At 37.7% G+C, this 23,329-nt stretch overlaps 1 protein-coding gene across 15 annotated transcripts in view; it reads right to left on the reverse strand.

The window, feature by feature from the left end:
- LOC149535602 (cysteine synthase-like) overlaps window positions 1-23,329 on the reverse strand; it is a 231,707-nt gene that overhangs the window by 117,694 nt on the left and 90,684 nt on the right. For 11 of the 15 annotated variants that reach the window (XR_016356921.1, XR_016356920.1, XM_089804231.1 and 8 more), the window contains exons 6-7: window positions 18,185-18,230; window positions 18,014-18,063 (exon numbers count right to left, since the gene is read on the reverse strand). The exons of the other annotated variants lie outside the window; for them this stretch is intronic. Coding sequence is in view for 9 of the 11 variants with exons in the window: in XM_089804231.1 (XP_089660357.1) it covers window positions 18,014-18,063; window positions 18,185-18,230 (96 nt within the window). In the remaining 2 variants the exon portion in view is untranslated. The remainder of the gene's footprint in view (window positions 1-18,013; window positions 18,064-18,184; window positions 18,231-23,329) is intronic. 15 annotated transcript variants of the gene reach the window in all.

A 23,329-nucleotide genomic window follows, 5' to 3' on the forward strand; every position in this document is an offset into this window, starting at 1 on the left:
TGATGTGGTTGTAGTATTGTTTAAGACACTATTGTTTTGATATACCATGTTTGTAGGAGTGTGTTCCATCTTTAGCATGTATTTGGAGGAATCAATGTGAAGGTTGTTTTATTATTATCATCTCTATATGCAGCATTTCGGTGTGTAGTTGCGAACACCTTGTTTTGTAAGGAAAAAATTGTTGATTAATTATTTAACGCTCAGTCACAAGGTTCGCGTTCAACAAATATGAAGTCTAGATAAAGTTTGGTAGGGTCAAAAAATTGGACATTAAATTCGCCTTATATCATTTCTAAAAACATATAAGTATATCCAATAGATTATCAAAATAGTTTATCATTACAAAATTATTTGAAATAAAATTATTAATAAAACTATTAATGAATAAACATACAAAATAATAAATATTAATATTTTAATAAAAATATATATAAAAATGAAGTAATCTACAATAAATAAAAAATAATTAATGAACATACAAAATAATATTCATATTTTAGTAAATAATTTTTTTAATATTCTAAGCAAACCCAAATACTTCAATATTGATAAACAAATAAATACAACAGAAATTTAAATAAATTGAAACCTAGAAGCCTGTAAACAAATAAAAACGACATAAATTTAAATAAGTATGCGAATGGAACAATGACGGTCAACAGAGGAGCACAACGGAACTGCGAATAGGTTGAGGAGAGGAAACGATGATTCAAGAGTAAGAGAGGCAGCGACAATTTGCAGAGAATGGTTGCAGACCACACCGACAAACAGGTTGCAAAGGAAGCACAAAATTGGATACAATGGCCCAAAACCCACTGCAACTCACCACGGTGTTTTGCAGACAATGGCTGCCTAAAACAGGTGCTAACAATGACAGACAATGGCTGCCACAATTTTCCCTAGCCATCCAAAAATGACCTTGATGCATTTTCGTTAGTGAAAGTCATTTACTTATAAAAAATTACTGCCTTTAAAAAATGCTACTATACAGAAAAAATTCAGAAAGTGAAAAAATTTCAGCCATGCAAATTTAAGCCGAATTTCCACGAATATTATTCATTTTTAATAAATTCGACCGTGAAGCCAAAAATTTGGCAAAACTTAGATTTTACATAAAAGCTTAAGAACTAGTAAGTTGTGTTCTGACTTCTGAGGCTAATTATCATTCAATAAAGAAACTTTTTTGTGCAGTTGGGTTTTTCCAAAGGTATCTCTGGTTTTCTTGTTTTTTATTTCTGTTTCTTTATTTCAATGCTATTCTAGTTTGTAAATTTAACAGAGCAAGACTCCCAACAAATAATATACTCTTATTCTATGCTCCCCAAAGTTTTTGAGGTGGGAGAAATAAAGTACAACAAGACAGATTTCTAGTACAAAGATTATTTGTCCATTGTTTCAAACCACTGGGAGATGGCAATTTTAAGAAGTAAGGAATTTTTTTAATATAAGAAAATGTCAAATATTCATATGATAACATTGATAAAGCATTCATCACAGATAAAAAAGGAACCTATTTGATCATGAAGAAATGAATAGGAATTATCATATTCTTTATATAAATAAATATCAGCATGAGCTTCTAAATAAAAATTCAAAAAGTAGTTATGTCCTATCCAATCTTGTCAAAATTTTGTAATATGCAGCCCTGTTTTGGTCTAATTTTTTTGTTGTGATTCTGATTTAAATTGTTTTCTGCAATATAAATAATGACAATTATAAGGCAAACAAAAAGATAATATTGCAGCACTTTTACAAGCTCGGAAAATGAACAATAATCAGAAATAACAATGCAGAAAATTCCAAAGTTAATTTCATATCAGATTTTACAAAATTTATCAAATCTAATAGCAACCCAGGTCATAAAATGTTGTTAAATATCTCAAACCCACATGCCCATTTTCTAACCTGGTAAATGAAGGTCTTCTACAGAAATGACTAGCAAATACAATATCCAGAAACCCCAGAAGCTTCATCAAATGACTTCAAAAAGTTGCATCTTAGTGTAAAACTGATTTGCAGCAAGTAGTAAACACCAAGAATGCAGATTTAAACCCTCAAAGACCAATATTCTGCCATAAAACCCTCACACCCAATCTTTTGAAATCATGTAGCTACCATGAATTAGTACGGTGAACATTAAAGAGGTGTGACTAGCAATAAACAACAACAAAAACCACCAAATCACCTTCCAAATCGACTTCTACTGATCAGATATTCAGAGAACTCTACAAAACTGAAATGTATACCTTTTACAATGACCACAACTGTGATCTTTAAATGAAATCACCAGGAAATTCTCTAGATAGCATCTTTCAACTATGTAGAGAATGTTGCCCGCAACGATTTCCATCCTCACTAACCAACAAGAAGCAGCAGTATCCCTCAAGAACAGAAGCATCAAAAATAACAACACCCCACATGCCCAAATGAGAGCCCCAATCCTCCTTTTATAGCTTTTTAGTTGGTTTTATGAAAAAGAGTCTTTTTCCTATTTCCTCAAGAATGTGTTTTTCTAGTATATTCTTGGGAATGGGTTTTTGCTATTATTTTTTAAAAATGCTGTTTTATTAAGACAATTTTTTCTGCTATGTTTTCACATCTTTTCATTTTTTGCTATATTTAATGAAAGGTTTTTTGCTATTTTTCGGTACTGCGTTTTTGCTATTATTTCAGGAGTATTTTTTTACTACTTTTATGAAAATGCTTCTTTTTGTTTTATTCAATAAGAATCACTTCCATTTTTAATGTCAAAATCTCTTCCCCTTTTACTCTCTCAATGCAACATTAAAATAAATCACTTTTGACTTAATATTTGGCCTCTATAGTCCCTTAATCAAATAAGTTAAAATAATGATAAAGTTAAAAGTTTAGAATAACTTTATAAATCAATAACTTATCACTTGTTAATAACTCTAGAGTCCAATCTATATCAAATCTCATGATAAACATTGAAACCCAACTCCGCTGACATTACTAAAACTAGCTAGTGACCCTATTGATGTTCACCACTGACTTACTAAATAAAGTCAATATAGGAGAATACCTTAAAAAGATCCAATAATTAAATTATTATGCTCCTAAAGCTCATCTGAACAAGAAAATACTTTTGTCAACTCCTCCAAGATTCACTAAACCCACTCATTAGCCTGTGGGAATCTAATGAATAGGCTAACAGTGTTGTCGGTAAATTCTATATTGTAACCGACGGGTAGAATTGTATCCGAAAGGGCGCATGATGGTTGAGTCACCCCTTCGGAAAAGTATATGTACATCGTCCGAAGGGACTATTGGAACGTGTCATCATCATAATCATATTGTAAGCATTGAAATGCATATTGCATATATGAATAAAGTATTTGTTTTGTGTTATATCTTATTGTACTACATGCAATAAGTATCTGTTTACCCTATACAGTAAACATTTGGCGTCGTTGTCAGTCAAACCTGGAACAAAGGAAGTGTTATGAAGATTAATGTCGAATCTGCTTAATAAAGATAGGAATAAGGTAAAAGATAAGGATGAGATATGCACAACACGGGAAGTATTAATTCTAGCACAACAGGTGGAGCGCAGACAGAAGCTTCAGCAGTTTACCGATGGACATCGAGGGTGTGAAGGAGCACAGACGGAGGGAGTGCATTCACCTAGTAGATCGAGGAGTGCCGAGGAATTGCTCGAAGAAACTCGACAGCAATTGAATTTGGTGGAAGAGACAAGGGAGGAGTTCCTTGAATTGTATACCCGAGGATAGAGAATACGAACGGAAGGGAAGTAACTCGCACGACTCGAAGCGTTGGAGGCACATGAGTGTGGAGTGAACTATTCGTTCACGATACACCCAACGAACGGATACAGGCAAAGAATCAAACTTCGCTTGAGGAAGATATTTTCTGACCGGGTAACGTGGTTGTTCAAAGTAGGGTGGTTGTCTGAAGCAACACGAGTGCTCAAAATAGCGCGGGTATACAACAAGTACCACTAAATTAGAAGAAAGTAGCAATGGTAGCACCGAAAGGAAAAATTGTCGAAGTTTAATGGCAATGGGACAACTTATCCAATCAGACACTGTAAGACATGCGAAACAATTTGGACAGCGAACGGTGTAACGGACCAGGATGACAGGGTCCAACAGTTTCCGGCAACACTACGAGGTGAAGTGATTGATTAGTTTTCAGATGCCGATCCGCAAAAATTAACTACATGGACAGAAGTCAGCAAGGAATTCATAGCAGAGTTTCGATTACTAAGGGACGATAACGAAATTGCAGTAAAAATATACAGTATAAAACAAGGAAAAAATGAAATGATCTATGTATATGCAAGAAGGCTGAAAGAGTTGGTGGGAAAGATGGAAAGCCAACCGTCCAACAGATTGAAGAAATGATGGTTTGCAGAAGGACTACGACAAGCATTGAAAAAAAATGAAAATCATACCTCCAGCATCATACACAGATGCATATAATCGGGCAATGGATCTGGAGAGTCAATAGAAAACGATGAAAAAGAAGAAACACAAATCATCGGACTCAAAATTCATCTTCCGAAAGTAGCAGTAGCGACAAAGAATCAAGTAAGAACATTCAAGCATTGCAGAAGGATATGTTACAGATGATGAAGGAATTCAAAAATCTAAAAAAGAATCCTGACTTGGTGAAAGGGGAATTGTGGTGTACAAACTGTAAGCAGCAAGGCCACACAAAACGCTCCTGCCCTAAGAAGCAATTTTTGCGATATCTGCCAAATTGCGGGACATTCCACCAAGGAATGCCCGTTCAATATGAAGACAAAGGGATGTCAACAAGTGTTACTCATGCAAGAAGTGTCCACTACAGGAGCAAGAACAAACACGAATAATGACGCAACCTTAGGAGGATACCATAAGAATAACTAGCGCAAAACAGGCGGCAACAATAATAATAATAACAATAAAGGAGGCCAAAGTTGAATACAGTATGACTCGAGTAGACAATGGATGATACAATGTTATGCGTGCAACCTGTGGGGACACTTTGCCGAAGACTGTACCACAAAGGAACGCCACAATAGTTGTGCAGATGGTGTGGTCCAGAAGACCATGAGGATTCAAAATGCCCAAAGCAAGGGGTGAACTTTTTAAGCATCGAAACATGTAATGACAAGACACTAGCCATTACCCGTGAGCAAGCAAAGAAAGCAATGTACCCAGATGCAGAGGAAGAAAAGACGAGGCTGCAACAACCACGGACAGAATTGGAAAAACAAATGGAAGCCGAAAAATTACAAACGAAAAACACTACCGCACCTCAAAGAGGAACCTAGCAGAACAAAATATTATAAAGCAGGTATTGCAAAGAGAAGTTCCTATGAAATTGAATAACCTTACAATGCCTCAGTTGCGAACTGTGATACTAAACATGACACCACTCCAGCAAGCAATGGAAGAAATAGGAAAGGATGGCAGCAGAACGACTGCTGCAAACCCAATGCTACTAGCACTCACTAAGAGAAGACATCCTGCAGTAGTAGATATGGGTATATTGGGAACCGTACTTACAGACTCAATCGTCAATGGAGGGTCAGGAGTAAACGTACTACCAAAGGATATATAGAAAAGGTTGGGACAACCTACGTTGTGGCCACCTACATTTCAACTACTCACTGCCGATCGGCACAAAATCAAGCCCTTAGGGACCCTGATGGCACAGCCTGTAACCATCCGGACACAACCATTCTTATTGGATTTCGTAGTCATTCCATTAAAAAGAGAAGGGTATGACACCATCCTTGGATGCGGTTGGCTGGCACAGCCGAAGGTGAAACATGATTGGAAACAAAATACCCTGTCCATGCAATGTGGAGGCCAAAGATTTGTAATTGACTTAGACACACACATTAGAGGTGAGGAGGCAATGTCGTCGGATTCCTAAGGCAAAGGTGGAGGGGATGATGCGGGGAAGAAGATAATGGAACCTGATGAAGAGGGAGTATTCAGACTGGAAGGAGGGTCTAGCGATGATGACTTAGACTCGGTGAACAACCTACTCCATTGGCAGATGCAGGACTACGAGCTCTTTTCAAGCTGCAATATGTTAAGGGTCAATGAAGGTAATAAAGGAGAGGTAAATGAATGTCTGAAGGAATACTGAGAAGCGAAAGAAGAAGGTGGTTACAACTGAAGCTTAAGGAAAGAACATATTTTATGGCCAATACAACAATAAGAACATATCGTACGAACCCAGCAAAAGGAAAGATTCCACTGTACGGTACATGGTGAACGGACCGTGCGGAAAGAAAAGGTTATACTGCACCACGGATTTAGTAGAAAGGTGTCGACAACAAAGAAAACACATCATAACAAAGAGGAAGGGCTTAATAAAAACTTCAGCAATACAGAATGAAGGTCCTAGAATTAAGAATACAGTTATTAACGCCAAGGAGTGTCAGCCGACGGAATTCATGGTAACAAAATTCGAAAACAAGCTTGGAGATATGGAAAGTTTGAGAGAGAGATTGTATAATTTAAATAAACTTGATGAGCGACAACTGCAGGCACAATGGGCCACGAAGGTTACACATAACAAGCGGAAGGCATGGCATAACAAGCATTTAAAATTGAACAAATTTCAACCAGGCCAACTAGTGTTGAAATATAATGGGCACGAGATCAGACCAAGAAAATTTAAAGTGAAATGAGTTGGGCCATACAAAATCTACGAAGTTGCCAATAATGGGCAATAAAATTATGGACGCTCGACATGAAGTGTGTGCCTGATGCAGTGAATGGGTCAAAGTTGAAAATCTATCATGAAAGAAACAATGCCACTCCGCCGACGAACAATTGAGAGAATAAATAATGTATATATGTAAGATAAGTAAATGTAAATAATATATAAAGTTAAGCATATTTTCATAGTACGGCCTTGGAATTAGTAAAAATAAATTAAAATTATGAGCAACGACAAAATAAACTGAAGGATATATAACCAATATACGGGCAACAGTCGAAACAAAAAGGTACCGTACTGACATTAGGCAGGGGCAAAGGGATCGTATGAACATTATTTGAAGGGAAGAGACTAAGTATAAGAGGAACATAGATAAATCACCATACAGCCTTCATACAAACAGGATATAACAAAGAGCCCATGATGCAGAAGCATCTTGCATGGGAAAATTAAAACATAAAAAATAATGAAAAATAAATTAAAAAAGGGAAAAAGGAGAAAAGAAAAGAGGAATTTCTATTTTCGAGGTGCAAAGGTGGCGTAAATAGAAAAATAAAATAAAAATGGTTGTCATTCCATTGAGGTGGGTAGGTGGAATTCTAGAAGGTTGTGGATATTGTGTAGGTGAAATCCTAGAAGGTTGTGGATATTGTGTAGGTGGAATTCTAGAAGGTTGTGAATAAATCATGCATTGGGTGGTAAGTGCCTATTTAAGCAAGGCATATGATCATTTCTAATCAAGCTTTGGAAGGTCAAGCTTCAAGGTGTGAAGGCTTCAAGGTGTGATCTCTTCTTAGTAGAAGCTTATAAAAAGGAGGAAGTTAAAGGGCGAGTTTTCTTGAGTCTGTGAACAGAGCGCCGAATGTGAGGCAGTTTACACTTGGCACTTGGATAGAGTTTGTGAGAAGAGCTAGTGGTTGCGGTTTAGAAACAAGGAGGTTGCTTGGTGGCTTTCGAGCACAAGTTGAGATCTTGGAGGTTTTTACTGTAAGCATTTGGAGTTCTCTCATTTGGAGAATATTGTAGGGATTTTCAAGTATAATAAAATTGCTTGGGAAGCATTTTGTCATCTCTTGTCTCCATATTGTTGCATTCTTGATTATGCGTTGGTAGGGTGGTGTGGCTCTTCATCAAGTGGTATCAAAGCACAGTTGTTCCTGAGTGTACAAGCAGATCGCTGAAGTGTGAGGCAGTTTGTACCAAGACCTTGGTTGGGCGAAGTTTATCAGATCGGGAGTTCCTGACCGTGTAGACAGATCGCTGAAGCTGAAACAGTTTGCACCAAGACCTTGGGAGGACATGCAGATTGATCGATGGGTTCGAAGATGGAAAGCTGATCTTCTTGAGGCATGATCGCAGAGATTTTGTGGATTGTAGATCCGTTGTCCTAGACTTGTGATGTGGTTCTTGGTTATTCATGTGAGGTGGCAGGTTGCGATCTAACTCGCAAATAATTTGAGGTTGTCACAAGAAGCGTGGGAAGGATTTGTTGCAGAGGGTTTGTGAAGATCTTAGGAGATGGCCCTAAGAGGATTGGACCCTAAGATGATTGGAAATATCCATGATATAGTGGAGAGGAATTTTTCTAAAATGTCTGCTCGGTTGGAAGATAGTTTAGCAGATCAAACTAAGGAGGTTGCTCAATTTGAAACTAGTTCAACTGATCGAGATACGAACAGGATGAGGAAGGCATTTCATAGATGGAGCTAGAGTCTACCGATCCAGAAGAGGGTTATTTGGCCGGTTAAGAGACTTGTTCGAGAGAGAAGATGGTATAACAAGGTTGAGGTGGAAGAAGTTGATTTTGTTGATCAAATTGTGGAGCCTGATACAGAACCTGCAGAGCAACTAGAGGTTGTTGTTGAGGATATTCCTAATCTTGTTGATGCTGGGATGGAGATTGGTTTTCATGATCAGTTGGTTGAGTCTGACATGGATATTGTGGAGCACTCGGTCGAGGATGATCTAGTTGTTGTTGGTGATGATTTGTATGTTGCAAAGCATCTTATTGTGAGCAATGAGATTGTTGGTGTTGTGAGTATGGAATGTGGAGATCTACATGTTGCTGCCGATGCGGAGTTTGTTACTACTGGTATGGATTCACTAGTTGTTGGTGTGGATGAGGGATTGCTATTGAAGCATTATGTTCAGTTTGAGTGAGCATGATGATTGGATGGTTGAGATTCTGGTGTTTGACATATGGATGCAGATGTGGAAGATTTGCAGACTGGTTTTCTTGTCCCTATTGAGGTGGAAACCATTAATGAAAATGAAGATGGTTGTAGATCTTTCTTTTGGCGTCAAAGTGTGGGACACACTTTTCTATCTACCGGGGGAGCCTGATGCAGGAGCATCTTGCATGGGAAAAAAAATTTTTTAAAAAAAAAATTTAAAAAGGGAAAAAGGAGAAAAGAAAAGAGGAATTTCTATTTTCGAGGTGCAAAGGTGGCGTAAATAGAAAAATAAAATAAAAATGGTTGTCATTCCATCGAGGTGTGTAGGTGGAATTCTAGAAGGTTGTGGATATTGTGTAGGTGGAATACTAGAAGGTTGTGGATAAATCATGCATTGGGTGGTAAGTGTCTATTTAAGCAAGGCATATGAGCATTTCTAATCAAGCTTTGGAAGGTCAAGCTTCAAGGTGTGAAGGCTTCAAGGTGTGATCTCTTCTTAGTAGAAGCTTATAGAAAAGGAGGAAGCTAAAGGGCGAGTTTTCCTGAGTCTATGAATAGAGCGCCGAATGTGAGGCAGTTTACAATTGGATCTTGGATAGAGTTTGTCAGAAGAGCTAGTGGTTGCAGTTTAGAAACAAGGAGGTTGCTTGGTGGCTTGTGAGCACAATTTGAGATCTTGGAGGTTTTTACTGTAAGCATTTGGAGTTCTCTCATTTGGAGAATATTGTAGGGATTTTCAAGTATAATTAAATTGCTTGGGAAGCATCTTGTCATCTCTTGTCTCCATATTGTTGCATTCTTAGTTATGCGTTGGTAGGGTGGTGTGGACCTTCATCAGCCCACTGTACGGAAAAACAGGAGGTGGATACCGTGTGGTGGACACTGTACGGCCTTGGAAGTGGACACTGCACGGCCTTGGAGGTGGACACCATACGGCCTTGGAGGTCGACACATGGGCACACCATACAATAAGAAAGGCAAGCAGGAAGGATAGATAGAAAGAGCACCGTATGGCCTTAGGTACAGGTAGCAAGAGAAGATGTGGCACTATATTGTACGGCCTGGAGTTAAAAGCATACGACGGCAAGCAAAGGACCACTATAAGGTTGTACGGCTCATAAAGAGAAGGGGCACTTGAAACACCGTAAGAAGACCAAGGTACAGACAGGAGAGTGTCGTACATCGTACAACAAACACAAAGAAGTTATAAAACATCATTGCACGGTCAAAGACATAAATTGATACAAGGGATGACCACCATACGAACACAAAAGAAGGGTGATAGGAGGTTCTAACAACAATGACGCCAAATCAAATCAGTTCACAATGAATAATGCATGGTACTGATAAGCAGTTGGCATAAAGAGTATGGGATTGAAAGAAAATCACAAAATTGGTGTGTTCCATGGACTTTTGTGTGGGTTTGAGGCTACTAAATTGGTCTTGGCAGTGGGGGCTCTGCCCCAAGACCTAGCAAAGGCAACCCCACTGTGGGCGTTGTCCCCTAGACCCCCAGTCAATTCGGTTATCAGTCTTGGGAAGTGTAACCAGTTGATGAGACTTGGAGCTATTGCAAGCATGGAGTGTTTGTATGCCAGAGGTGGAGAGAGCACTAAAGCAAGCCTTTCAAGAGAGGTGCTACGCTTTGAGGCACTAGGTGTTGGACGTGAGGTTGTCTTGCTGGATGCATAGAGAGTTTAGGAGGAGCTGACCATCCAATTGGAAGCAGTAGAGTGGCACCTGGCTCAACGTATCAGGAGTTGGAAACAGAGAAGGCGACACAGGTGGCTATCAAGGTCAGATTGGCTAGGGAGACAGTATTGTGTTAGCAAAGGTTACAAATGCAATGTGTTTTTGGAGACCAGTTTGGTGCAAGCACGGAAGAAATGTGAATGTGATGTGACAGAAAAAATCTATGTTGTTATAGTTAGTCACAATTAATGTATTCCATTTTGTTAATTTGTCTCAGTAATTTTGTAATTGTCATCCGAGACGACTTTTTATTTTGGGGGGGATGATGTTGTCAGTAAATTCTATATTGTAGCCGACAGGTAGAATTGTATACAAAGGGGCGCGTGACGGTTGAGTCACCCCTTCAGGAAAATATATATACATCGTCGGAAGGGACTATTGAAACATTATCATCATCATAATCATATTGTAAGCATTGGAGTGCATATTGTGTATATGAATAAAGTATCTGTTCTGTGTTATATCTTACTGTACTACATGCAATAAGTATTCGTTTACCCTATACAGTAAACAAACGTTCCCTCCATCCCAATCTAGCTTAAAAAGGGGACATTACAATTCGCGCTCCTTGAAACTGTTTGTCCTCAAGACCAGTAAGCTAACAAAACTGAAATTGTCGATGATCACATGGTCCCATGTCAACCTCAAATATCTATTTAACCATTTGCTCCTAGCACTATCATGTTGAACACATATACAACATACCTCTTGAAACCCACCAAAAAGAAGAGCAACCCAAAATTGCTAAAATTTTGTCAACTCGTAAAATAATTGCCGTTCCAAAATCTCAATTCAAAACACCAAAGAAAAAAACTGAAGAAAGTCATTATAAACTATCTTGTTCGCAACATCCTGAATACTCCAAAATAAGTGCTTCTGAAATCAAATCTGCTGCTCTAAATATATGTGCAGCTTGAATACAAATAGTAACATCGATTCGAGGCCCTAACATCCCACCAACACACCAACTAATTAACCCGGGCAATCAATTTCTTAATCAAACGTCCATATATATCTTTGACAGTGGGCTAACAGAACTGAAATTGCCCAAAACTCCAGCTGTACAAACCTGAATTCTCTAATTGCAACATTTGCAAAAGAATGCAATCACTATAGAATTAAATAAACTTGGTTAGAGTAATATTTTCATTTGTGTCCCTAGCTACAATTGTCTTCCCAAAAGTCACTATCTCGATGGGAGACCAAATCATGTTCATAATCTTACTCTAGTCCACTTGCAGTAACTCAAATGGACTTTTATGAATTCTAAAATAAGAAGTAACAGTGGCAACAATAGCAATTTTAAAGTCCATTACCTCCCATGGGATGTTTCTTCCATCATCATTAGTCATTATTAACACTTGAGAAGAACGTTTTGCATAAGTACCATGAAAAAGAGCAACTCCACAATATTGTTGCTGGACTACTATAATACAAATATCGCTATGCCTTGAGTTGTGAAGCAACTCATCATGACCCATATGAAACAACACGCCAATCATGTCAATATCCGGATCCCAAACTAATCTATCCATCTAGCTCTGGGAATAGAAAGTGGGTGATGACAACACTGATAAAGACATCAATGGGGAATCATGAACAATCCAGGCACTTCACAAGGATATGATGCGAATGATGAAATGGATAAAGGGGAAAAAAGAAGTAAAGGAGACAAATAATTATGGTGCACAAAATGCCGAAATGAAGGGCACACCAAAGCTTGTTTCCACAAAGAATTGTTTTACAACATCTATCAAGTCATCAGACACTCCTTGAAATAATACCCATACAATCTGAAGGTAAGAAGTACACAAGTACTTCTAACCACAGAAAAAGCAACCCCAACCACCACACCTCCCATAACCACAACTTCTAATGCCTCCCTAGGAGGCTATCAAAATAATTGAAATGGAAGCAATAATAACATGCCACGGAGTCATATCCAGTATGACGCGAAAGGTTACACAATAATACAGTGTAGAAGATGCAGCAAGTGGGGGCACTTCACCTAGGATTGCCAAAGTGGCAAAAGCATGTTATGCCAGTGGTGTGGTTCATGGAACCATGAAGATGTTGAAGACCCGAAGGGAAACTGGTGAACATAAAGGTCACCCAATGATACAATGTAGAAGATGCAGCGAGTGGGGGCACTTCGCCCAGGAATGCCAAAGTGGCGAAAGCATGTTGTGTCAGTGGTGTGGGTCAGGGAAACATGAAGATGTTGACTACGTAAAAGGGAAAGTGGTGAACATGCTAGAAATCACAAAACCAAAGGGGGAAGTAATAGCCATTACTAGACTTCAAGCAAAGGAGACCTCATACCCGAACCCTTGGACCAAAAAAAAAAAATTGGAGGCACAGATGGCAATAGAAGAACAAAGACAAAACCAAAAGGAAACAAAAAATCTCGTGCAGTCAACATCGGAGGAAAACATATCCAAACAGATGTTGCACCATTAGGCCCATGACGATTGTAGACTTGTTAGAAGCATTACCCCAATTAAGTGTAGCAGTTTCTGCATGGAAGAAAACAACACCAACACAAGAAGAGACAAGACCATGGAAGAAGAGGTTGGAAGAAGAAATGCTCCATGAAGAGAACCAACAAAACCAGATTCAATGCTATCCATAGCCAAGATAGGACAAACCCCTGCCGTAGTGAAAATGGAGATCATGGGCCATAAACTCACCAACACTATTGTAGATAGAGGATCGAGAGTAAATGTACTCCCTAAAGAAACATGGAAGGCTCTAGATAAGCCAACATTGTGGCCGCATACTTTCAACCTAGTAGGGGTAGATCAACATGGCATAAAAGCACTTCAAACACTCATGGCATAGAAGGTAACACGTGGAACAATAGTTTTCCTTAGACTTCGTAGTCATCACCTTGGAAAAGAAAGGGTACAATGCTCTACTTGGCAAAGAATGGTTGATCAAAGAAAAGGCCAACCATAACTAGAAGAACACAGCATCCATTTAAAACGATAGAAAAAGATGTCATTGATCTGCGGATCCACACAGTAAGCAAGGAATTGGCATCAGAATCAATCTAAGGAAGGAGAATACAGTGAAGAAGTAAGAATGGAACGAGATGAGGAAGGCATACTAAGGTTTGGTAGCTACTCTGAGGATGAAACGAGCTCCCTTAATGGACTATTCCACTAGCAAATGGAGGATTATGAGATATTCCAGCCAAGTTTCCATATATTGGAAGTCATAGAGATAGAGTGGGATGGAGACACATACCCAGCAAAATATAAGGAGTGCAAGGAAGGAGTAGCTAGCATAGACCATTGGTTTGGGAAGGACAAGGAAGTGGACCATAAAGAACCAAGTATAGATAAAATAAACTTGGGAAAAGGGAAACAACACCATGCCGGAACACGAAAACACAAACCAAGAGGTAAGAGGACTTTGACAAAAAATGTACTTAAGCAAGATTAAAGTCAGAAAAATAAAAAATTATAGGAGAAAAAAGGGAAAAGCAAATAGGTTATAATTAAACAACTAATGAGGGAAAAAAAGAATATGTACCCTAAAAAGAGATTACAAAAACAACCCACAACAAGAAGAAAGTTATTGGGAGAAGGTTGAGAGCCATATCACGAAGGCACCATACAACTGTACCGAAGCTAGACATACAAACCAGCACTGTGGGGAAAAGGTGAGTAGGAAGAAAAAAATTAGTAGAGGAAAATGTGAAGGCACTAGAGGAAAAAGACATCTTCGTATGGGTGCAGCTTATACGAGTGTCATCCGTAAAGAAATAAATTCGTATGAGTGTCGTTTGTATGGAAACAATCTGTACGAGTGTCATTTGTATGAAAATAGTTTGTACAAGTCGGGAATACCTACGCCAACAATCTTGCACACACCGTACGAGTATGAACCAACCATCACTCTGCACAAAGTGTACAAGGAACATATAACGACAGGATGGAGGAAGCCAAGCCACACCACTACCCAAAACCCGTACATCAACAAAATTTGTATGACCAGCAAGACCACTCAGCCATCCATGCATAGGACAGGAAGTAGAAGATTGAGCATTCACCAGAAGATGAGTAGCTACAGTATAGACAAAAGGAAGAGTCTACCACATACGATATTAGAAATTGTTGTGGGTTGTAAGGGGTGTAGGAAAGTCGAATTCTTTGTCAGGAGGGAAGTAGGAGAGTTGACTCACCATGGAGCATTGTCCCTTGACCCCACTGGGGGCACTATCCTTGGAACCTGCAATGGGCACTGCCCCTCGACCCCACTGGGGGCGTTGGCCCTAGACCCCCCCTTGTTTTACTAGACTACAACTTTGAGTTTGTGCAGTACAAATGATTGTCTACACTCTTGTCATTTCCTTGATATTACTTGAGGTACACTTGTCATCTAGAAGACATTTTTCTTTTTCAGGGGATGATATAGGCAGCAATTATGCGAAGAATAGTTAAATAAGACTTTTGTTAGTTAATGGAATAAAACATCATTCCAAAGGAGTGGTAGTTGTGTCGTCAGTTCGTGACGTTTGGAGACTTAACCAATCGTGTTGGGTCTATTTGTTGGAGTTTGGAACAAGTGAAAATGGTGGTATAATGTTGGAATAATTATGCTATGAAAGATATGGTGTAATGTGATTTGATGTTATTCCATGCTATTGGTGTATTTCATTTATCTCTAGCATTATGCAATCTCGTGCAATCCATTTTTGGCAAGTAAACACTTCCATATCTGGCATATAAACACTTCCATATATGACAGGTAAACACTTCCACATTTGGCATATAACAACTACTCTCCATAGGATGACAGGATTATGTTTTGATAACACTTGTAATGTCCCCAACTAGGGGACTATTAATTTCCAATGTTTAACATGACCAAATCAATTCAACTTAAGAAGACAATGAATAACTCATAATACATTTGGCAATTAACATACTTAAGATCACTTCCTTAGTTTTGTCCTAAACTCAACCCTAAGGAGGATGTGGACTTACTTGTCATAGGGCACTTGATACCAATCTACAATAGGTTTCCTCAAGGATTTGGGAGCCCTTCCCTATCTCGTCTTCGGATTCACCTACCTTCTATGCAATTACTCCACCTCTCCCCACACAACAGCAACCTACCCTCTTAATGGGCGATTGTGAGAGTTTAAGGAACAAGCTATATATATATATATATATGATGCTTTCATTATTAGTAACATAGTTTATATTTGATTATATAAAATACATGAGTGGGTGGATTATGCAATAGTTCTTATATTCTAATGTATTACCACTATATATAAAACATAACATACATATATATGTGTGTCCTCGTTTCTTTATTATTAATATATATATATATATACCCGTATCCCTTGGAGGCATACCAGGTACTAGTATACGTACCCATGCACTCGGTACTCGATAGAAAGCATCATAGCTAAGGACCTTGATTCAGATTTCTGATTTTTCTTTCAGTTTTTTGTTTCTGTATTAGCTTATTGTTTATCAAGCTTATTTCAATGCCTGATCATTAATCAGTTTGAAACTTCGATACAATGATTGTATGACATTTCAATTTGTGTACTTAATCTTCAAAGTTAATGTTTCACAGTAAGCTTTATCACTGTTCTTGTTTTGGAAACTCAATATCATTATATTTTCAGATTTTCTATAAAATGGTAAAATTTTATATATCAAGGAATTGACGTAACCAAAAGCACCCTTGTCTCGAATTTTTGAAAAACTACCATAACTGTGCCCATACTTGTCTCCAAAGTACCCAAGTGCTCCCATCTCCATGCAACCTTGATATCTCCTTTCTCTTGATGAGAACCTAGATTTACCTTCTAATCCTTAGTTCTTTTAAATCCCCCGATGAGAACTAATCTCTCTTTTCTCATTGATGTTCGATACTCTTCCCTTAAAAATACTTAATATATAAAATTCATTCATTTCCCTCAAGAAGGCCAGATATTGCTCTTATGATTAATATCAACATAAATAATGTTCTTTCCAAATCTGATTCTTCAATCAATAGCAACATAGTATCATTTTATTCCATATCCTTTTCATTCCCTATATCCCCATGTTTGAAAGGTATAGACCCTCTTAACATAGGTCCTCAAGGTTGAGCGGTTGTATCCATTCCTTATGTCTCCTGCCTTGATCACACCTCGTGGGAGATAACTAAAGAAGGATTAGCTAATAACATTCTGACATACATATCAATTATCAACCTATTAATTTTCAGTTTATCAGGTATTCATATAAATTGCTGTTGTCCTTCTCTTAAAGCCTTCATTGTTGAATTCAAGGACAGTGACTACTTTCATATCATCACACCCAATCAATAGAAGTTGTGTTCAGCTGATATAGTGATCATTGCATTACCCTGGTGCTGAGAATCACTGATGAGGTGAGGTGATCACTTCTGTTTTCCTTTATTAGTGTTTCTGCAATAAGTATGAAAGTCTCCAGAGAATCGTAAATATCCGCTTATGATGGTCCTTGCTGCCTGTTAATTTCTAACCATCCAATGTTGAGTGCATCCTTCTTATCATTCACCTAGGTATCTCTACACATAGAATCTATTAATATTGTTACTGATTACTTTCTCAACCCATACTATATCTTAATGGTCAACTCCGCGTTAGAAATACATGTCGATGATCAAGTGATTGCTTAGTAAAATAATGACAGATGTCAATCTCCCCTTCATTCTCTAACGTGAATTGCTTCCCTTATAACATAGACTGAGGTGAATGATGTGTATGAAGTAAGTTCCTATCTTAGGGATATCATGCATACTATCTAATAGTAATCATCACATTATATTTTATTTATTTTATATTTCAATTATTATTAATTCTGTTCTATTATTGTTGTTGTTTATCAAGTCTTATCTTAGAAAAGGGATAGTACACGTATAGCCCTGTCTTATGGTAAATTATTTCTTTTGTCTGTACTCATTTATTTTTTATATAATTCTTAAAGAATTGAAATTTGCACACTCTACCTTGAATTTTATTATAGGAAGTGTTCCACATATTTTGTTTCTTTTTAATAAAACTATCTCATGTTCGTGTGTTTAAGATGTAGTAAAATTTTTCCTTGAATAGATAGTTTATATGGAAAAAGCACACTGCAAAAGAACTTGAGCTACAGAAGAAACCAAGCATCTCAACAAGTGGAGAAATTTGATGCTAGCAATTATTTGTTTAGTTACGTATGATAAAGTTGTATGGCATCAACTATTAGAACGGAAATTCATTGGATTAAGCTTGCTCAGAAGATTAAACAATTTCAAACTAGCCAAGATGTAGAAAAGCAGAAATAATGTCGTCAACCTATCAGTTTACAAACTAGAAGAGCCGATTAAAGAAAAAACTGAACCTGCAGCATTTCATCCAGTACCCCAAAATCCAGAATTCTAGGAATAAACCCTGCACCAATGCCTTGGACTTGTGAGACACCTGCTGACTTGCAAAAGCATAGAGACATACTGAATTGCTAGAGGAAATCAACCTAGCAAATAACTGATTGACAAAAGAGTAATTTTAATACCTGCTCCTGAAATAATGTTTTGTCCAGTTTGTTCCACTCCAATAATCTGCGTAACAGAAATGGATATACCACTTAGAAACCTGTCGTTGGTATCATTGAAAATCCTCTAAATATTAAGAATATGGTTCTCCAAACTTGAAATGTATATTGTACTTAAAAAATGTAATGTCCCTTCTTTTTGAGGACATTAAAAATATTAAGAAGGGGCGTATTTACAATATTAAGTTTGACTATGTGAGCTGAAAATTTATTAGTAAAGGTCAAACTAATATTCCTGGTGGTCACAAGAGGATGAGGAGAGATAAGACAAAAAACCCAGAAAGGAAGACGATGGGTCACCATTGCGAGAATAAAAGGAGAAAAGACCCTTCCTTTTGTAGGCTTGATTTAATTTTTTGATTTTCAGTTCTCTCTTGTGAGAGTCATTCAGAAAGCTTCAGCTTTCAGCTAGTGTGAGGACGTAGCCCCTCATGCAGGCAGGCAGTGGACGCAAACCCATCGTCCGTAGAGATATCAGTTTAAGTGTCTCGTTTGTGCTTACAAATTCTTCTCTTATTTTCCAATCTGACTGTAAAATCTGTGTATAAGATTGGATTGCGGTTAGCTGATTATTGTATTGTTGTTGTATAATACAATAACATTTTAGAAATTATCTGGAAGTTGCTGGTTGTTATATTGCTGCTGTATAAGGCAATAAAGTTGTTTAAAGAATTGTAAGAGTTTGTTGGTTTAATCTTATCGGTTTGTAACTCATGGTTGTATGTTCGACATTTTGAAAGTTATTGTGAAGTAATGGGTTAAATACTTGTGGAGAACTTTCTAGTTTAATTATAGCATTGTATTCCTTTGCCTAAATCTGAGTTTGAATATTATATTCAAGAAGAAGTGAGTCAAATATCTATTGGGGTTTCTGTTGGATTCCATTGTTCCAAAATACATCTGCAATGTTTTATTTCTGAGTATATTGCTGAAAGGAAAATTTTAGTAAATATCTGATTAGGGATATTTCAGTGGTATCAGAGCTAAAAGTCTTGCCAGCCTATGAGGTTTAATAACAGTAGATGTTTTAAATGTTTCATCGGCAAGTATCTGAGTGTCCCTGGTGAACATACATGGTCAAGGAAATCAATTGCAGAATATTGTTTAATCTCCAGCTTATCGAACACTCGCGTGGACATGAGAATTTTTCAATATTAAGCCATTCCATCATCAGGAGTCTATGCATGTGAATATAAACTAATTCTTCAAAATCCTAATGGTCGCTTCTTTGTGAATGGATTCCTTCTAAGGACGAAATCCCTTTTAGAAGGTTGGTGAAGCTAGACGCAAACCTAGCTATCACACATCAGAAGTTGCAGTATGTGGTTTGAATTTGAGATCTTAAGTGCATAAAAGAAATGGGAGATAAACAATAGGCGGTTGGCTAAATACAGAACATACCAGCAATGACCTAGGTTGGGCGTCAAGCAAATAAGATTAGTCACACTATCCAAGCTAAAACTTAAAACATGAAGTTGTCGCCTTGACATCCAATTCAAATACATATGTTTGTAATGCTATAGCGTGGAGTTTAGTTCTGAAGAGAAACGACAAAGAGGACAATCAGACGAGTAGAGTCATCAGTGGAAGACATGTCTGAACTCATCTTGGGACCTTGGTATCATGAACCATATATTCATGATACTCAGAACCATGAATTTAGAGGAACAACCTAAGATGACTCTGCATGACAATGAACAGTTTCAGCAGGGAGATAATGAAATACATGTCTTACAGAATCAACTGAAGGTTAGTGAAGACATGGTTGTGGCATCCTTCGTGCAGTATGACAGTACCCATAAGTTGGCTGAAGAGCTCTACAGGAAGGTCCCAAGGGATGGGGTAGGTGATTGGCATTTGGCCGATTTACAGAAGGTCAAAATGGCCTTCGAGACTATGAAATCAGATTAGTTATATCTATTGTCTGACAGAGATTATATTCTTAAGGTTGTTGAGATTTATGAGCATAGTCAAAAAGGGCAAAGGATGAGATTGATGATCTCAACAGGACGCTTAAGTATGTTCAAGAGGCACTGAGTGAAACTCAATTTTCTCTACAAGGAGCAGAAAATCAAATCAAGCTCATAGAACACTCTCGGAAACATGAGAATAGAATGAGGCAAGAGTTCTTCTAGGGAGTCACTAACGAACTTGAGAGCATTCAGAAGATGTATGACTTGCATAGCTGCCCCAAATGGTTAAGTAGCAAAACTTCAGAGCACTTTCAGCTTGTTGACAACCCTTTGTTTGAAGTTGTTGCTGATTGGACAACCGACAACCCTCTTTTTGTGTTAAATGAGAGATCATCTTTTGTTTTCCATGAAGAGGAAGAGTTTGATTTCAGACTTTGGGATTCTGGCTCAGATCCTAGCGGTGAATCCGGATCTCAGCATGGGAATGATGAATCAACTTCTGTTGCTTATCATTTGATCAACCCCAACATATTTTCCGATTTCACCCCATTGAGGAGTTAGGTGAATTTTCTTCATCAATCTCTGAACAGTTCTTGGTGGAGTATTTATGTGAGGCTTGTGGTTAGATTCTTAGCATCTTTCATATTCATAGCACCTATGCACTTGGGAATTCTCCAAGTTTATGCCGACAGTATGAATTTTGATGTCCATGGGATTGTGGTTTCAGCTTTTGAGCAGCTCATCACTTACATCATCCATTTAGGTCAGGTCTTCACATTCTACTGGATTATACATGGACCCTAGATATATTTCTATCTCATCATACCAGCGAGGCTACATAACAGAGTTTGGGATCCAAGTGTTGGCAGATTGTATCTATGGTTGGACGAGGATTTTATTGTGATCCTATTCAGTTTGAGGTTGAATATGGTGATGATCAATGTTGCTCAATTTACAGGCGCAGCGTTTCATCATAGAGTAATATGGGATCCAGGGATTCGGTTGACAGGTGGTTTGCAAAGTGGTACTATGCTTTACAATTTGGCTGGGTTCGTTGTCAATTTAGGCTACTAGGTTAATTACAGATTTATATGGGATCCTGGTACATATTGCTTGAGGGTAAGGAATCTCAAGGAGGGGAGATTTGTAATGTCCCTTCTTTTTTAAGACATTAGAAATATTAAGAAGGGGCGTATTTAAAATATTAAATTTGACTATGTGAGCTGAAAATTTATCATTAAAGGTCAAATTAATATTCCTAGTGGTCACAAGAGGACAAGGAGAGACAAGACAAAAAACCCAGAAAGGAAGATGAAGGGCCACCGTTGCGAGAATAAAAGGAAAAGGGACCCTTCCTTTTGTAGGCTTGATTTATTATTCTAATTTTCAATTCTCTCTTGTGAGAGACATTCAAAAAGCTCCAGCTTTCAGCCAGTGTGAGGACGTAGCCCCTCGTGCAAGCACGCAGTGGACACAAACCCATTGTCCGTGGAGATATCAGTTCAAGTGTCTCATTTGTACTTACAGGCTCTTCTCTTATTTTCCAATCTAACTGTAAAATCTGAGTATAAGATTGGATTGTGGTTAGCTAGTTATTGTATTGTTGTTGTATAATACAATAATGTTTTACAAATTATCTGGAAGTTGCTGGTTGTTATATTGCTGTTGTATAAGGCAATAACGTTGTTTAAGGAATTGTAAGAGTTTTTTGGTTTTCTCTTATCGGTTTGTAACTCATGGTTGTATGTTCGACATTTTGAAAGTTATTATGAAGTAACGGGTTAAATACTTGTGGAGAACTTTCTGGTTTAATTATAGTATTGTATTCCTTTGCCTAAATCTGAGTTTGAATGTTATATTCAAGAAGTGAGGCAAATATCTATTGGGGTTTCTACTGGATTTCATTGTTCCAAAATACATCCACAATGTTTTATTTCTGAGTATATTGCTGAAAGGAAAATTTTAGTAAATATCCGGTTAGGGCTATTTCAAAAAAACTTGAATACAACATTCTAAAATATTCGCTTAAATTTTCCCAAATGTCATACTAAGTACATAATAGAGAAGTCCCATTTGACATCAACTATGCTTATCATTAGTTATATTGAAGATAATATAATCTCAAGTATTTTTTCGGTTATGATAGCCCCAATATTAACTATGTGAAAATTCAAGACAATATAGATGATCAACCAGTAAGGAGCATGATAAAGGAAAGCAAGCAGAAGAATGGGTAATCCAAAGTGAACAGGATGAGGAAAACTACACCCAATTTTAAAATTAACTTTAACACAATGTTGAAACAACAGATTTTCAAGAAGTAGAGATAGATTTGCAGGTAAGCACACGTTGGGGGGATGCCAATTCATTGGAGGTGGTTCATAGAAGAGACAAAGAAAAGATTCCTCAAGGAAAAGAAAACAAGGCAGCCTTTAAGGCCAAAATTAAACAAATATGATGATCAGTTACTCACTTACTGCAACATAGTCCAAGCCCTTGAAGATACATGCCACAAACTTTACAATCTACTAATAAGTCTAGAAAAATAGATCAACCAATTCTATACAACAGTCTGCCCATTTATTACTTTGTTCTCAACACAGTTTATGAATTTGCATAGATGTAAAAAACAAGGGAAACGAAATGTAGGAGGATGCAACCGTCATCCACAGCATGAGCAATAACTAGTTCTTCCAGAAGTTTGCATACAATAGAAAGTATACCAAAGACAATCTGCTGCAGTAGCACTTGATATAATAATAAGAACTTTACTAACTCTAACAAGAACGTAGCTATGCTAATAAGAACTTGACTATCTGTAACAAGAACATAGGTATGCTAAATCACATGACCTTCAACTTTGGTAGTCAAGCACCTTGTGGGTGGTAGCCACCCAAAATACTCAGTTCAAAAGCAATAATGGAGTGAATAGCAGAGCCAGTTGAGTTGCTTCTCCTGTCCAACACCGCTCTGCAATTACAACTCTCAGAGGTTACACACTACCACACAACCTCTGTCCTGTCATGTTGCCACCACCAATCAGGCGTTGCTCCCGAACTGGTCCACTCTCAAACTTAGCAATTGCAATGTTTGCATCTCAGAGTATGAGAGAATAAACCATCACTGCTGGAATTGAGTCACAAGCATCATGCAAGTAAACCATTATATTTCCCAATGGAACAGAAATGGTCCA

The sequence above is a fragment of the Cupressus sempervirens genome, chromosome 10 (assembly GCF_028749045.1).
Source record: "Cupressus sempervirens isolate cs-2001-9-10 chromosome 10, ASM2874904v1, whole genome shotgun sequence".
NCBI classification, from domain to species: Eukaryota; Viridiplantae; Streptophyta; class Pinopsida; order Cupressales; family Cupressaceae; genus Cupressus; species Cupressus sempervirens.